General features: G+C 37.3%; 2 protein-coding genes across 2 annotated transcripts; one reads left to right on the forward strand and one right to left on the reverse strand.

Moving 5' to 3' along the window:
- Positions 1-1,596: 1,596 nt before the first annotated feature.
- Positions 1,597-10,962, reverse strand: LOC119727368 (probable protein S-acyltransferase 23). The gene is made up of 11 exons (XM_038199234.1): positions 10,812-10,962; positions 8,737-8,888; positions 8,362-8,483; positions 7,817-7,949; positions 6,839-6,909; positions 6,170-6,375; positions 5,654-5,750; positions 5,219-5,374; positions 4,641-4,813; positions 4,080-4,245; positions 1,597-2,393 (listed from the first exon to the last, which is right to left on the reverse strand). Exons 1-11 carry the CDS (start codon positions 10,913-10,915, stop codon positions 2,199-2,201), a joined length of 1,575 nt encoding a protein of 524 aa, XP_038055162.1. The 5' UTR covers positions 10,916-10,962; the 3' UTR covers positions 1,597-2,198.
- Positions 10,963-11,023: 61 nt separating this feature from the next.
- Positions 11,024-16,826, forward strand: LOC119727371 (kynurenine/alpha-aminoadipate aminotransferase, mitochondrial-like). The gene is made up of 12 exons (XM_038199239.1): positions 11,024-11,361; positions 11,685-11,778; positions 12,206-12,274; positions 12,707-12,839; positions 13,237-13,314; positions 13,432-13,544; positions 13,747-13,906; positions 14,147-14,229; positions 14,823-14,919; positions 15,077-15,203; positions 15,459-15,676; positions 15,827-16,826. Exons 1-12 carry the CDS (start codon positions 11,295-11,297, stop codon positions 15,923-15,925), a joined length of 1,338 nt encoding a protein of 445 aa, XP_038055167.1. The 5' UTR covers positions 11,024-11,294; the 3' UTR covers positions 15,926-16,826.
- The last annotated feature ends 859 nt before the right edge of the window (positions 16,827-17,685 follow it).

A 17,685-nucleotide genomic window follows, 5' to 3' on the forward strand; every position in this document is an offset into this window, starting at 1 on the left:
AAATGACATTTTGTTTACTCTACCTTTAAAGACGTATACTCAACTACTTATTATGTTTCGCCAATTCATTTATCTCTGAGAAAAAATTACCAGTAACAAATTTGCCTAAAGACTTAGCTTTTACATTCTTATGACAAAGGACGTTATGGTAATACAAGTCACACATTGTGGCAAAATAAACCCCAAAACCTGCTTGAGCACCTGAATATATGAGCCTCATTTTGTCAGATTGGGTCATAAACATAATATAATTGACTAATGTAAGTGGTGGGTGGGTAGAGAGAAGCCTCTTCAGTGTGTTTCCTGATTCAAATGGACAACTGATGCTATGATCACAGGAAACATGCCAAGCTTTGATCTAATCTTATATAATTTCATGTTCATAAAAGCAGAAATTCAGTGATGTAAACAGGTCTTCAAGCCTAAAACCTGAGACCAAGCCGATCACTGGGTAAACCCCATACACTAACTTCCAGTGACAGCCTAGAGTTGAATGACAATTTCATCAAGTAAGCAAATCAGTTTTTCTGATTTATGTGCCCGATGACCAGGGGTAATAATAGAGTCACATGGGCAGTACTTTGTTATTAGGAGAGCACTTTTGGAAATCACTGTAATAACCAGAAACAGGAATGAATGAAATGAAATAAATAAGATGAAAGAAAAGTAATTGAAACAGCAAGGACATGATGTAGCCTGAAAAATGGATATTTTCATTTAGATTGAGAACTCTTAAAATTGACAATTTTTTTTAACATACCAATACAGCCCCCAGTGCTCTGCAAATATGATTGACCTATTTACAAATGTGGTGCATCACTGTCACCATGGATCAATTCACCAAAAGATTTGAAAAAAAAATGACTAGAAATGAAAATAAAGGGAAATTGATTGAGAGGATGATGTGTTGATAGCTAAGACAACTCAAATGTTGGCCAACTTGACTAACGCCAATGTGACTGATGAGACAGCTTGATTGCTGTAATGATTTGATCATCTGTGCATTCAAATGAAGAGGCCGTTGAAAGTTGTCCATCACTGAGCTTCTTCATTCAAATAAACAGTAAGTATGGCAATAATTGACTCAAATGGAAGTGAGGTTGAGTTCCCATTAGCTCAATGGTTGAGTCCTTCAACAACTTTGTGAGCATTTTTCCTTACAAGCTTTTGGAAGCACCGAGCATATGAAGTGTTTATATCATTACATTTGTGAAGGGCAGAGCTTAGGCCCCCCCAAAAAGTCTCCGGTTTCTGGTATGCGCGCGCTTCGCCGTAGCCATGCGCGTCGGCAAAATGAAAAAGTTTTTTTTCATTGAAAGATGATGTCTCAAAACCACCAAACTCACTGGTTTGACTAGAATCCTGCTGCTGCACAATTTTAACGTGTTTTTAGATGGGGTTATGATCGAGAATAAGCTTTATGTGGCCTCTCTGGACTCCCATATATTTGCACTAAGTTTAGTCGGGCACCATTTGCAGTCATCAGCCGACATTTGAAGCAAAAAAGTCAGGCAAAAAAAAAAAAAAAGCCGCTTCGCCGCACCACTTTTTGGACAAGCTCCATACCAGAAACTGGAGACTTTTTTTTTTGGGCCTTATTATTGAAATATATAAGAGGCTATTGGTTTACTATCAGCTGTCAATATCTTGCTCTTTAGCGGATCTAGATGGGTTGCAACCCCCCCCCCCCACCCCACCCGCTGACTAATATTACACTAGCCAAATGGGCCAAAACATAAACGGAATGCTAAAGTTCCTAAATTTATACTCTAATTGTACTCTAATACTCTACAACGCATGGAGAAAGCATCTTAGATTTCAAAAATTTTGGGGGGCATTCCCCCCTGGCAGGGTCTGCCTTTAGCAAGCCTTAGACTCAACCCCCCCCCCCCCAGTTTCTTGAAAGCTAGATCCGCCCCTGTTGCTACTTAACTTTGAGATCTTGATTTACTTGAACCATCCTTGCTGCCAACCACAACACCAAGTCTCCAATAGCTGCGTAGTTTGGATACTTGCACTGGTCACATTGGTAGCAACAATGGTTCTTACACCTGTTAGTTTGTGGAAACAGAGTTCTCACTGATGAGTTTTGCGAATCAAACTGAGTAGATCCAGTCCACAATGACTGACAACAATTCATTATGTACTGTGGGGTGGGATTCAAATATGCACTCCTAGCTTACATGTCATTACAGCTGCTATACAGTATACACTGACGCTTGCTCAATCTCCTCGTCACTAGGGGGCGCTCTTAAATGGAAGAACTCTTTGACGTTGTGTAGGATGCCCCGGTTGTAAGGGTTGAAGAAGTGGCCATTGGCATCTTTCAAGTATTCATAGCGTTTGTGATTCACTCGTTCATTGGTGTTGAGATTTTTAACTGCCATGTACCACTGAAAGAAAGAAGAAGGAATCTATCATTCATTCATGTTTATAATATCCATGACTCTCCCAAATTATTTTGGAAACTTCAAAAGAACAGTGCAATCTAATTAAGTGCAATAAAACCAACTTCCAAGTGCAAAAAACAACTTCAATGAAGAAATGTACACACAACATTTTCATTTTTATTAAACCATGCAAAAGAACTAGTGCTCAATTGTACTTGCCTGAAACAGCACAAATAAAATCAATTCAAACCGAACCAACAAATTGAATATGCAAATCTGGGGCAAACTCAACACATGAAATTTGATAACCAATTTACCTGTTGTTTCTGACGTTCAGTTTGCTTTTGATAACAAAACCTCATGCGCTACGGCTGAGTGATTTTCACTTGCAAACTTGTGTTCTTGAAGTTCTTGAAATAGTGCGTTTAAGCACAGCCATGAAATGCAATGTAAGTCTCTGTTTTCTATTAGCTAGGAACTTTGTGACATTAAAGGTATGTTTCATGATGCTACCATGGGTCTTAAGAGGAATAAAATGTTCATATATTAAAATTACAATGTTGGAAATGATGCAATAGGGTTTTCAAAATAGTTCCTTACGAAGTACTACATGAGGTAAACAAACAATTATGCAGATCTTGTATCTCTTGTCCCACTACTACTGTAGATGAGTGGAATAGTTACAGTAATAATTGATTGAAATCATATCCAACATTTACATGGACACACATTCAACATGTGTCCATACTGATAGAAGTGGAACATCAACTTAAACATGCTAGATACTAGAATACCTGTGTATGCATACCAACTATGCATAATACGATAATTAAGACATGTATTTCCACGCCATGAATTACACACATGAAGACTGGGAAACCCAAGGTACATGTACTGAGAACGAGACATTAACAGGCTTACTTTACGAAGACATACTGGGTTAATTCACTTTACATGACAGTACTGAAGATTATTCCAACAAGCTTTATGCGTGTGTAGGCAAAATGATTAAACAATAGCTACAAATTGTGACAATCTGTTTCACTGCTCACAAACTATCGCCTAGTGCTCAAGATTTGGGCACAGATTTAAAAACAGTTACACCCAGACAAAGCTACAATCCTCAGTGTAGAGCACTCCCAAAGCGTAACACACAAGAACTATTTAGCCGAAAATAAACTAAAAGATTTAACCTCTGGGAATATTTTGCTATCACCTTAATCAACCCTTTTGCTAGGATGTAGCCTCAATCCTGCAAAATCCTCCAAGTGGCCTCATGGAAAAAATAGCATTTTGCCTCAATCCTGCAAATTCCTCAATTATTTTTTGAATATGGTCTGTGGAGGGGTGACCACTGCCTGATTCCTGCAAAATCCTGACGCACTGACTGTCAATATGTTGAAGCTTGGCCAGTGACATCCTGGAGCAGTACGGAGGATTTCAAGCATAATCCAGGCCTATATTTATGCATGGCTGAGCAAAAACAACACAAAGTCTGGCCCAAAACCTTGACAAAGTGCATCCTACGAAATCCGAAATGCACTTTTGCCATGTAACCTCAATCCTCCAAATTCCTCCACTTTGGCAAAGATTTTGAAGGATTCAGGGCGGGCAAGGTTATTCAAATGCATCAAAGTTCCACAAGGATTAGATCAACTGACTTGATTTGATCAGAGGTTGGGAACTCACCGCTGTTAAGGAAAGCCCAGTAGCCACAAAGTCGAAAAACAGGACATCAAGCAGACCAAAGATATACAAGACTCTCCAACCCTCAAGCCGAATCACCAGGTAGCAGTAATAGAAAGTGAAGAGTGCCATCAGCATCAAAGACGTAGTGAACCCAGTGAAGTATACCCTGCAATGGCCAGAATAAAACATCAAACCATAAATAATGTTTTATGAAAGACTGAAGTTCCTTTTACTCAAACTCCCCAGGACTTTTGCAAGAATTCCTACTGAAGTTTCAAAGGGGTATCGGGCCACATGCAATAGCGTCTTAGCTGCACCATTCTAAATCCTGCAAAATCTTCCCAATTCCTTGTGGATTTCCACAGATTTGTCAGCAGGAGGTTAATGCAGTCAACTTTACAAGTAAATGTCTAAAAAAAAATGCATTCGTATGTTAAAGAATACAACCATTTTATTAGATGTTTCAAAATTCTGCTTTCTCCAGAAAACAGTTACAATGTAATGTTTACATAATTCAATTTTAAAATTTTCAAACAAAATCAGTTTCTTGTTAACACACACCTGTTCCTGAAGCCTACACAGTTGTAAATGTATGGACAGTGATGGTCAAAGTGTCGCACACATTTATTACAGGTTCTACAGTGTTTGGTGCGAAATGGTTTGACGATACGGCAAGTATGGCACAGTCGGCTGAGTGGGTTCTTTCCTTGCTTCCATTCATCAAAGTGGGCAACCTGCAAGAAATTAGCAATATCAATCAGGAACAGACTCAATATTAATTGAATAGACTCAGACTAGATGCCGATTCTTTGTAATAACAATTGGCACTTAAACAGGTTCTTATTAATAAATCACTATGCTGACTAATCCTATATGAACTAGTGATGAGGTAAAGTAAATCAATTAAAATAATAATCAATCAAAACATATAAAGACAACGGAAATGTGAGCTGATTACATTTTGAAAAATGATTTGGATGCTTTTCTCAAATTACTCAAGAGATTTGATATGTTGAATGAAAGAGGGCAAATATATGAACATTTCTTGCATATCAGTGTAAGCTGTGCCTTCAAATACTCATGTGATAATTCTAGTTTTCTACTTGATTGCAACTGTAATGCACTGAGTGTCTCCTTACCTGTCTGATTGCACGGTCATAGTCCGGTGAGTTCTTAGGTATGTACCCAGGATCAGTGTTATAGGCTCGATACAGCATGAACCACATGAAAGCATTCAATGCAAGAAATGGGGTGTGTATCTCCGGTAAATCAAATAAACTGTACAAAGGCAACAACTGCAAAATAAAAATAAACAGAAATCATACTTGGAGGATATTTACAGAAAGCTTTATCTATAAAAAGTAGTTAGGAAATTCAAACTCATTTGTTTTGGTCTCATATTTCACACACAACAATCATTAAAGTATGATCGCTATTTAAACTGTCACAGACATCCTCTCACTGACAGAACCATGCTCCTGCGTCAGTACAGCCATCTCCCTCTCTGACGCTTATACATTGAAGTATACAGATTGATTGTTACCGTTAACAACTGACTGAGGTTCAATGCTCACCTTGAAGACATACATGGGATATGCAAAGAAGATGAACTGACAAACAAGGAAGATGAATGGGACGCGAGTATTCCCTGGAGGACCAAACACGATGAAACTGCACAGAAATAAAGCAAAAAGATGGTTTTGAACAGGACCCTGCAAGAAGTATGATGATGGACAATGTAGCGTCTTTTATCAAGGTTGTAAATTATGTGTGGTGCTTATAGTCAGGATTTAAAAAAGGAAACTACATCTCAGCATTCTTCAACATCGCCAATTACTTTAAAATAGAACCCTGTGAACAATGTAGAACAGTTAGTTACATGCATCCAAGTTCTTTGTAAGTTTGATTGCCCATCATGGAAATGGAAAAGAAAATAACAACTTCCCCCCCCCCCAACAAACTGCCATAATAGAAAAGGTTTTTCTTTGCATATGTCATATTCCAGTGTACACATTTATACTACAATATGTACTATTACTACAAAGATCTAGAGTGTGGAACACCACAGAAACCAAGAACTGATGACTCACTTTAAGTCAATCTGAGGCAGGAAGCTTCTCCTCTTATTCAGCTTTTTATTCAGGTAGGTGATGATTGGGCTGTGGTTACGTCCCGTCGCTAGCATCAAAGGTGTCTTGTGGTTATTATCCTCTAATTCCATCTCAACTCCATCTTGTTCACATAGCATCTTGACTGTATTCAGATCACCATTGATGCAGGCTAGATGAAGTGGCGTCTGGGATAAGAACAAAGTCACAAGAAATCAGTGATTCAGATGGGCAAAGAAATAATATCAGTGTGGGGTCTGTGTAAACATACCCTTGCTGATGTATCTGTAACGTCATTGGACATTTGGGCATTTTTTCTGATATGCAATGATTGTCAAATGTGATCAAGTTGAAATGCTTGTGAATTAGTCAAGTTGTGGATTCTGTAAAGAACAAGTCTGCTTGCGAAAAAAAAAAATCATGTGCTTTAGCGCATCATAAGAACCCTGGATTATTGTGCATTTTCCAAAATGTCACATGCAAAATTATTATTAGTTAAGATCAAGATCAAGTAAAATACTGGATGGATGTTTTCTTGTTCAGAAATGATCATGCTCTTGCAGGCAGACCAAATGTAAACCTGTCTTCCTTGTGTGGTTGGTTTACACAGCCACAACTAGGGTAATATTCTCAGGTCTGTCCTAGTCATACCTGTCCAAAGTTATCCTTCTGTCGTGGGTTGAAACCGGAGTAGATCAGCAGTCTCGTCAGGTCACATTTCCCTGCAGAAAACAAGATGTACTTGTTGCTTTTTTCTGATAAAGAAATATTGTAATGTTGTGACTTTGTCACTTTTTGCTGTTATTGTTGCAATGGGAGACTTTTGAGATGATTGGTGGCAAACACACTGGTTCTTTTGAATATTTTGCTTCATGTTTAAGCCTATGTGCGCATACTCAAAATGACGCTAACAATACAGGGCGAGTCAAAAAAAGCCGAACCCAAACCCCCCATAATAAATTTCACATTTAAAAAAATGTGTAGCAACAAACAGAATAATGACTGGAAAGCCAATTTCATAAGCTACTTTTAGATGAAAAAATTACTGAAATTGTTCAATCCGTTCAAACAATATCACCATTTGAATGCAATGACCCTAAAACCTATTTCGTCAAAAAAAAGCAGTTTAGTGTGCATTCTGATTGTTTGGAACAACAAAGAAAATGACACAGAATACTTGTTTCAACAACTGTCAACAGCTGTAGTACACATAATCTTTATTATCAACCCTGTTTAGGCAAACAACATGATTTATAAAATCCACGTTTTTTTAAAAGACAGGCCTTCAAAAGGACTTTGTTGAATATTTTTAACTTTAAACTGAGGTTTTATAGCTGGTGATGTTTGAAGACAGTTGTGACGACGATTCTTGAAATCGCATTTTTGGACAAAAGAGGTTTTAGGGTAATTGTGTTTAAATGGCAAAATATTCTTTGAACGGATTGAGCAATTTCAGTATTTTTTCATCTAAAAGTAGCTTATGAATTTGGTTTTCCATTCATTATTATGTTTGGTGCTACATATTTGTTTAAATATGAAATATAATTTTGGGGGTTTGGGTTGCGCTTTTTTTGACTCACCCTGTAGCATCTCAAAAGACTCTACTTGAGTTTTCTGCAAGCCATTTACCTTTGAATGCTGCCCAGTGTAATGCATTGTCTCCTTCTCTGTCTGTCAGCTGTAGCCTGGCACCCTTACCCATCAGGTATCCAGCTAGCACTGTCTGACCGTACTGACAGGCTATGATGAGTGGTGTACAACCCTAGAAACAATTCAAACAACAAGTAAACATGTTCAGCTTTTATACCCTATTTTAACTTTGAGAATGATCAGCATCTTAGCCCTCTAATTTTTACAACACAATGTTTAACCTCTACATTGTAATTGTGTGAATATGTACAGAATTTTTTTTAATGGATATATGTATAAAAAGATTTCACTTCAAATTAGTAATAAAATATACCCACTATTCCTCTTTTTATAACAGAAATACTTCTATTAAAATGAAATAAAAAAAGAAAACTCTGTAAGGGTTTTGCTTAAGTGACTGGAATCAACAATGAAACATTTTGATCCCATGAAAAGATCATTGTAGGATAAAAATGCCTGCCCCCTTGAGTCACACGAAGAAAATATTGATTACGGTGCATTCAACAGAGTGAATCTGTCTGTACCTTATTGTCAACTGTGTCAATAGAGACGCTAGCTTGCAGGAGTATATCAACCACTGCAACGTGACCGTTCACACACGCCCAATGGATCGGCCTGGGACCTAGCTCTGTCTTGCTCTGTTGATCTATATGAACACATATTAAACATTTATGAGTCAATCTGAAAAAAAATCACATAAAATTGGCCAAGTCAACAATATTGGGTTGAAAAGGAAAACAAGGGCATACCACCCCGACGCAACTTCATCTTATGAATATCATTCATGTGGTATGACTAAAAATTAAAGTCATAAAGGAACGTCAAAATTGAACAGAGCTGTTGAGACAAGTTTTGAAATGCTCTGTATTTGAAGAAAGAGCTTGAAATGTTCATCTTACCTAATGGGACCTTACACTGCACCATGAGACGTATGATATTAGTGCTGCCACCTAAGGCTGCCCAATGCACAGGGGAATGTCCCTTATCATCAAACTCCACCAGAATGCCCGGCCCTTCACTCTCTACAAGTTCCTGCACTCGAATCAGGTAGCTGGAAAACAAAATGAACAACAACAAATTTATGCATGTTTCTCTACTCATGAAATCTCATGTGCTGTTCAAATAGTAGTAGCACTCCAGGTACCCGTGTAATCCTAACATTTCTCGCATACAGGACTCAGAATACAAGCGTTCCGTGCGTGACCTTTCAGAAAATCAAACATTGCTCGCATTTGTTGTGTTGAGCTCCTTTTTTCCATCACACTTCTTCATGTGTGTTTTTGTGCGATGAAAAGCATACAATCCCCCCATCATACCAAATGGTCGAGAACATTTGCGTACGCTGTGTAGAACATGGCCAACCAATCCACCTAGTCTGGTTCTACTTACTAACTAATTCTAGAAGTAAGTAGGGTCCAAGTTTCTTGGACTGCCGATACCATGGGCGATATAGACACAGTGGCGATCGTGTAGTATAGGGCCCCTGTTTAGTTTCAATCAAATTAGAGTCAAGGTTGTTTTCTATTACTAAAAATTGAACTTTTCAACCTAAAGCAGACTTCTCTCAAGAGCTTTTTTGTAATTTGAGCAGTTTCTCTAAGTGTTTTCTCAGAAAAAAACCCTAATATTTTCCCTGCAAAATGTGACTTTTTAGGACATATTATCACTTTCTGATAGTACAGTCGTTTTCCTAGTTCCTGATTTTTCCTAATTCCGGATAACTTCAAATAAAAACCTACCTCTTTTGGATTGGTCTCCAATAATTTTTTTCTGACGAAGTGCACTTTGAAAAGAAAAACGTAAGTTCTTGATACACAAAAATCTTTTGGATAAAATCTTCAGAAAATGAATTTTGGCTAGATTTCTGACTCACACTTTGACATGTTTGGACTGTTTGTAGAAAATCACTGGAGCTGCAAATCGACGATAAATTTTCTCCTCGGTACATCACTCGTACTGTGTGATTTTGAATAGTTTGTTCATACACAACAGTTGTATAAACTCCTCCATCGAATGTTTGTTGAATCAAAGTAAGTTGTAGACTTACAATGAATGACCGTATGCTTTTGCCTAGTTCCGGATAGCGTGTGTACTTGCCACCCAAGTACACGCGCGTTAATCGATTTTGTGTGACGTGTTCTGTGATGGGTCAAAGGTTTTCGGTCGTGCGTGAGTTCGTGTCGTTGCGCTGCAGACAAAAGTTTCAAAATCATTTACATTAATTCTCTTTGTACAATTTGCTTGAATTCTCTTGAATGAACTATTTTTGGAAAATTAAATAATACTTTGTCAGAAAATGTGCTTGATTCAGGGTGGTTCTGGCTGAAAAATTTATTTTCTCGCGTGATTTTTTTTTTTCTCGCGCGAAGTTGATTGATTCAGAACTGATTGAACCGATCTGAAACTAAGAAAAGTGGCATTGGTACTTTTGACGTCGTAAAGTCAAAGTAAAAAGAGCTTAAATTTGGAAAATTGTTTTGTAGTATCTCCATCACTCAAGGTAAACTTTTTAACCAATGTGGAAAACATTCCGTACTGCCACCACTTTTTGCAATTAATTTTCAGTCGCCAAAAGTTGCATCCTTTATGGTTATTCCCTCCACTTTCCCTCCTCCACTCTCACCCTCCATCCCTCTCCTTTCCTTCATTCCTATTTATTAATCAGTCACTGTCTTAGGCTACTTCATCAAGATTCGAACCGCGGACACTTGCTTGAGGAAGTTGAGTAGGAGACAAGACTTTTTTTTACCACTACACCACACGGGATGAATTATGCATCAGTCATGTCAGTAGGTAGGTCAAATCATTTAAAAGTGAATTTTGTTCTCTTTAAGGAACCGGGCCCGTAGATACACGATCGCCCACACGGTTAACAAATTTATCACGAAATAGATTAAACATTTTAAACAATTTTAGGCTACCGCATATTTTAACAGATTCTTTCATTGATAGAATGACTCTAAATATAGCTTACTTGGCCTTAACAGCTTGGAATATATTCATAGACGGCATCTTTGCCTTTTCTTCGCTTTCTTTGTCATCTTCTCCCTGTGTTCGAGTTCTTTTTTCCTGGTCCATGTTGCGAAGGTTCCCCTTATCATGTGAGCCAACTTAGTGAGTGCGCCCTCATTAGACGGAGTGCTGCCAATGCAAAATACTTTGTTTGGACAATGTTAAGTTGGAGGGGCCGGGCCGGGCCGGGAGTTGACCTTCACTCAATGAATACAATGAAAACTAACCTCGAATACCGTACCTGTACTAGTTAGTTACATATGTGTATGACCGGTACCTGCGTATTTTATCAAGCGACTGAAGTCAGTGAGCTTTGTACATTTGTAACTGTAAGCCTATTTCCCTGCAATTAATTGTAGACTCACTTAGGCCTACTTTTTGCTTGTCCGATAAAAGAACTAGGGCCTAGGCCTTCAAAACTTGCTACCTCCAGGATCATCAGAAAATGGACTACAAACGATTCCTGAATTACTATGGGCTACATCTGCAACCTCCTGTCATCCGACAGATAGGTTAGTCAAAACGTTTATATATGTATTATTATTTTTGTAATGTTACTGTTAGTTGCATCCACTCTGAGTGGAGTGATATGTAATCAAAGTGAGCTGTCCTTTCGAAACTGATTGATTTTCTTCCTGCTTAGCCGGCCTTAGGCCTAGTAGGACTAATTTATTGTTCAGACTCTAATTTTATCTTGCATGATTCCTAATCCTATGATTCCTAATCCATTGTAATCCTATTGCTTCATTCAATACATGTACTTCATTGTTCAAGAAGGATCAAGCCTTTCTTTTTCAAACCTGTTATTTTGTATTTTTGTTTATATTTTAATTAGTTTCAGCAACTCCCTCTGGCGTAAACAAAAGTGCATCTGCAGGATTTCCCAATCCCACTGCATTCCCAATTGGGTCAGCGACCTTTGACCTCAAGTGAGTATGTACGTTGTATTTTGTAGGCCCTATACATTGTATGTAAAAAATCTTCAGAGGAAAATCAACCCCAAGTTTCTGAATCTACTTCATAGACTATATTGTATTTATGTAATCTGCAAAAAGCTTTTTTTGGCTAGTTCTGCAAAATGCTAGATCCCATACATGGCTTTGACTTTAGTTGATGAAAAGTCCCCACACTGTGTCAGTGTAAATACTTACGGTGGCGAGCAGCATTGGGTCATTTTTGAATCACTTGTAACTTACTAATTTGTTTTTTTGAGTATTGCTATTCGAGTACGAGTACCTTGATGATCGAGTACAATTGCGGCATGTCGAGTCAAGTACTTAGCTGCCTGAGTACTGTGCTAAATTTCATTAAAGTAGAGTCGCAGTGATTTTCAAACAATAAAATTCCACATTTCAGGGATGGCACACAGATTAGGTTTACAGAAGAAGAAATGAATGTAGCGCTTCAGTATGGAAAAAGCAAAGGGTGAGTCATTTGCTTCATTGTTTTAATTTTTTCTCAATATCACTGAGCTGCTCAGTAAGCAAAAACCTTCCCTCGCCCATTTCTTTACCAAATAATTAATTGTGTCAGAAAGCTTTATGAAACTGACTAAAACTGCTACAGATTGCTTACTGACTGAATTGGATTGACGTGAAATATGCAAATCAAAATAGCTAGATGGCCTGATTGGTTCAATCCTAGAATCTTTGTCAATTAATTATATTCAATCTAGCAATCTCCAGATTTAGCAGTATTACTGCTAACATGCTAAATTTCAAAGCTCCAAGGCAAACCACTATGTACTGTCCTCATTTACAGTGATTGAATTTTAGTTAATTTACTCAATGGATTGACCATTTTCTAACGGAACAAAATCTTGAAAATCATTCTTACTCCATTTTTTATTATTGTCAGGCAAGATGATTTTCTTGATCTACTCTACAAGATGCAGTGTGAAGAACACCATCCTCCCACTGCCTCTGTGGAGGCGGGGCCAAGCAAGATGAGCATCTTAATGTCTCCAGGAGCACAGATGGCATTATTTACAGTCAGTACGATAGGTCACATGATAGCATTCATTCCTAGTACCTTGCCCACTAACTTATGCAATACTCTCAGTAGTCAGTTGTTGACGTCAACCTCGCCACTGATTTAAAAAAAAATGCAATTATCCTGTCAATTTACTTGTTTGTGGTAGTTGAATAAGTATCTACAAACTTTGAACTTTCAAACATGGCACGTTTCGAGTTGAGAACATGCAGCATTGCCAAAATGTTCCCCGATGGAATAGGTAGATTCAAGTAGCAGGCACATGTTCCCACAGAACACACATGATGATTTCCTGTAAGAACAGTGCATCTTCATACTAAGAGAATAAGGCTTTCCCCACCGTATTCCCAAATGGTCCAACTTTCCCTACTTTCTTTTTCTGACATGTCTTACAGTTTGCCATGGTGTGTGTCAGTGATGGAATTCCTATTATCTTCAGTACACCTTGCTTTGCTGTCATGTCTGCACCTCTGGTATGTAAGCCAAAATTATTATGCTCAGTTTGATGTGATTTTTTAGTAAATGCACATTGTGCTTTTGAAGAAATGCAGTTTAATCAGAGGCTCCTTTCACCCTGATTTTGTACACAGGTTGACTTTATCCACAATGCATTATGTGTGGAAGTTGATGCTGATGGGACTGTACCATCATCACTCCGTAGTGTCCTCTCAAAATGGACGCCTCAAGATGCCAATAATCCCCAGTAAGCACAAACAAACTCACTCAACTTTTAAATTAATTAGCATGTTAGGTGGAAAATTGGATAAGAATTGTCAGAAAATTTCATCCATGCCACTCCAGAAAAGTTTATTAGAAGAGGAATCAGATATATTATTTAGATCAAACTTACTGTATTACTGTTGTAAATTTTTATATTGTTTTGGCAAATATGTTCTCCAATATAGGTCAGGTATCCCGCGTATCCTATGGCTCAACCCAACATGTAACAATCCAGCCGGTGTCACCACCTCAGCAGAGAGACGCAAAGAAATCTATGCTATTGCTCAGGAGTACAACCTTTTCATTGTGGAGGATGATCCTTACTATTACCTACAAGAAAACCGGGTGATTATTGTAATAACTGTTTCTTCTTCTGATGTCTGGGGCATGTGGAAAATATCCTGCTGAGTGCTTTATCTCTGGTATGCTTCTAATTTAGGAAATTTACTGCATGATTACTAAGAGCTTCAACTTAGAATTCCTGCGTTGTTTTAATATAGACTGCAGTTAAATTAAGAAATCTGATAATCATATCAAGGACAGAATATTAACATGATGACTTGAACTGATTGATTTGATTGACAGCCTCGGATCCCAAGTTACCTCTCCATTGATGTGGATGGCAGAGTTTTGAGATTTGACTCCTTTTCAAAGGTCATTTCTCCTGGGTAAGATTGGGAATGTTGCAGAGTTCAAGTCAAGTCAAATCACAAGTCAAATCACAAGTCCATCACAAGTCAAATCACAAGTCCATCACAAGTCAAATCACAAGTCCATCTCAAGTCAAATCACAAGTCCATCTCAAGTCAAATCACAAGTCAAATCACAAGTCCATCACAAGTCAAATCACAAGTCCATCTCAAGTCAAATCACAAGTCAAATCACAAGTCCATCACAAGTCCATCACAAGTCAAATCACAAGTCAAATCACAAGTCAAATCACAAGTCAAATCGCAATCCCATCCAACATCAGTTTTAAATGCAGTCACAAGTAACGAGAGATGAACAATGACAACTGAATATTTGTCATGCCCGACTTTTCTTTTTTGTCCCCAAATTATATTTGAGCATTTGGAATTTTAAGTGTGCCAAATCTTGTTCTTGGCTACAGTCTAGTTCAGACAGTGTGTTTGGCAAGGATTAATAATATTTTTATTAACAAAATGTTTGTTAATGCCTATAAGACCAAGTTTCTTGTAATTTCTTGTAAGCTATATGAAGGCTTGTTTTTTTACTTGATATTCTCTTGCTTTGTTGACAGTTTAAGATGTGCATATGTTACTGGACCTGCAGAAATTGTGAAGGGGATGGAGTATGTGTTCATGCAGAGCAGTCAACATGTTTCTGTGCTGTCACAGGTGAGTGGATCAACTGCAAACCAGTTGGGATGTGAACCTGGCTCTCTAGGGTTGGAGGCAAAGTGTCACTGAGACATCCTGAACAATTTCATCAACGTCAACTGCGTGAAAGAAATCATCAGTGACATTTTGAGTAATTTTCTTCTATTGCTCCTAGATGATCATTCATAAACTCCTGAAGAAGTGGGGACCAGCTGGATTTGAAGATCATGTGCAAAGAATCGTTGCATTTAATCGCGAGAAAAGACTTCATGCCTTGGCCATGGCTGATCACTGGTTGAAGGGTAATTCATCATTTGTTGTAATGTATCATCGATTACTTCACCAGTGTGGATTGTGATTAGAAATGCCGAGTGTACTGGGAACTCAATAATAACGTATGGAATTGGAAATTGATATTTGAGCATTCATTTCTACCGTATTTTGAACGCTTTCGTCACACTTGATTTCTGACCTAATAAAACCCTTCAGTTTTAAGACTGCATGGTTGTGTTTGGACATCACAGAGCACTGAAGTAGATTTCATCCCTGTTTTTCAGGCTTTGCCGAGTGGAATATACCCCCAGGTGGCATGTACATCTTTCTTAAAGTCTACGATACTGGACTCACTTCAGTAGAACTCAATAAGAAGCTGATGGAGACACACAAAGTCACTGTGATTCCTGCCACCGGATTCTACCCCAAAGATGCCAAGATGAATGATGTGGCTGTCTTACGTGTCTCCATAGTAATGGCAGAGGCTGATGAGATGGCGATGGTAAAAAAAAGATTTGGAAAAATTATTTTGATCAAACATTCTTGATGTCTCACATGGTCAGGCTTGAGATTGAATTTTGTTTTCTAAAGACTCTTAGCGACTGCAGAATGAAACTAAGATTTTGCTAATTTGCTGATATATTTGTTTCAGGTAATGAAGGGGCTGGCCCAGGTGATTAAAGAAGCACAGACTGCATATGTCAAGAAGAATGACCAAGTTAAAATACAGACAGCCGTCATTAAATCTTGAATTCATCAAGTCAATACATACACAAGTCCCTTTGTTTTCTTAATTTTGATTACTATTGTTGGCTTTGTGTATTTTCTTTTTGGAGACCAGCGTACTACATCTTTGTTTTGGTCACAACGATGAATTACAGAACCCAATATTGGGTATTGTCCTAATAATCACATTGTTTGCAATATAATGAGTTATGAATACAGTCTAACGTTTTTACCAAGCAGAGACCTGCGCAGTATGTCATTTTCAAACTTATTACATTCTATATATCATTCTCCAAATACATTCTATCATATAAATAATGTTTATAAAGTATAGATGAATAGATAGATTTAGAGTCTCCACAGATTTGTGGTCTCAAAATGAAACCAATTAAATTCCTGCCAAAAAAGTATAAAAAAGGATTTTTTTTAAGCATTTCATTAATTTCGTCTGTTTATGTCATATATATCATATATTTTCAATTACATTTAATTAGATTGCAGAAAGATCCCTTTCTTTCTTTGTTTTTCCAATGGTTATCAATTTGTAACCAACACGTTTCTGTTTTAGACAACTGTTTTTAAAATAATCCATATAAACGAAGTCATGGACTTGGTTGTTATGACAACTTCTTCAAACAATGGATTATAAAACCGTTAGGGTTTGCAGATATATATTTTACTAATGAAAAAAACCCAACTATTTTTGTCTTTTTTAATCGCTCTGTGCTTTGACAAGAACGACAGCTGTCTGAATGTATTTGATATTAGAATTTCCAGCTTTATCTTTAGTTCTAGGTAGTGTTTGGGAATTATAAATTAACACTAATTAATGGCTTTGCCAAGTTTACCATTCAAGCTTCATTTGCTTATGTTTTATTTTGATTATGAATGAGCTTTGGGATAAAAAGATATTGAAATAATTTGTATTTGTTGTTTTGACTTGGTGTGATTTGTACTTGGATTAGGTAATCATGTCTACAAGTTCATAGCCTTGTTGATGATTTTGACAATTTATTTACTTTTGCTTCTATACTTTTAATGAATAAATTGCTCATTGGCTGTGGTATGATAATTTGCCGAGTCCTTTGTTGAGGTTCAATAAATGATAATTTTTTGTTTACTTTTTGTAGTTCAAATACTAAAAAATCATACTTTAAAGATTATACCCGTGCTCTTCAAAAATGGATTTTTAAAAACGAATTTTATTGTGTATGGTTTGTTTTAATAAAAAAAAAATCAAATTATTCCGATATTGGGCGTCTGAAACCCTCTAAAAAAAAATCATTTTGCGCACAGTTTTTGAACCCGCCCCGCGAGAGCCGAATTATTGTCTGGCAGCCAATAATTTGATTTTTGTGAAGAAGTAATTCAATCACTATAACGTCGGTGGATTTTCTCATTTTCATTACTCTGTTAATGTGTTAATTACTGTCACTTGTTGAGATACAATAAATGGTGGTATAGCTTACGTATTTTATAAACCGATTTCTCTTCACAGTGGAATGGTTGAATTTCACAAAACTGTTGTTGACTTTTCCTGTTGCCATGTTCCTCCCCTAATAGTTGATTTTTTTTTATAACTTCTCAACAAATGTTGACAAACGTCTATAATTTTAGTTTGCAAACATAATTATATTCAACAAGGGAGAAATATTACACAGACGTCAACTGCGCAGAATTGAAGTAAGCCGCTCGCCTAATTCGTCAAAAATCACCCGAGAAAAAAAGTTGAAATTATTGGACAATAGAAACAAATTGATCGATGAGCTAATAGTATTGGAGAAG

The sequence above is a fragment of the Patiria miniata genome, unplaced genomic scaffold (assembly GCF_015706575.1).
Source record: "Patiria miniata isolate m_02_andy unplaced genomic scaffold, ASM1570657v1 HiC_scaffold_20, whole genome shotgun sequence".
NCBI lineage: Eukaryota > Metazoa > Echinodermata > Asteroidea > Valvatida > Asterinidae > Patiria > Patiria miniata.

What these genes read in the sequence shown, in the direction of transcription:
- LOC119727371 (XM_038199239.1), top strand. Translation starts at nt 11,295, where the DNA reads ATGGACTACAAACGATTCCTGAATTACTATGGGCTACATCTGCAACCT. An exon ending in CAAGATGCCAATAATCCCCA is followed by an intron (nt 13,545 to 13,746) that starts GTAAGCACAAAC and finishes TCTCCAATATAG; the next exon opens with GTCAGGTATCCCGCGTATCC. An exon ending in GGCTGATCACTGGTTGAAGG is followed by an intron (nt 15,204 to 15,458) that starts GTAATTCATCAT and finishes CCTGTTTTTCAG; the next exon opens with GCTTTGCCGAGTGGAATATA.
- LOC119727368 (XM_038199234.1), bottom strand. Translation starts at nt 10,915, where the DNA reads ATGGACCAGGAAAAAAGAACTCGAACACAGGGAGAAGATGACAAAGAA. An exon ending in AGAAGGATAACTTTGGACAG is followed by an intron (nt 6,376 to 6,838) that starts GTATGACTAGGA and finishes TTCTTATCCCAG; the next exon opens with ACGCCACTTCATCTAGCCTG. An exon ending in ATCCCATGTATGTCTTCAAG is followed by an intron (nt 5,375 to 5,653) that starts GTGAGCATTGAA and finishes TTTATTTTGCAG; the next exon opens with TTGTTGCCTTTGTACAGTTT.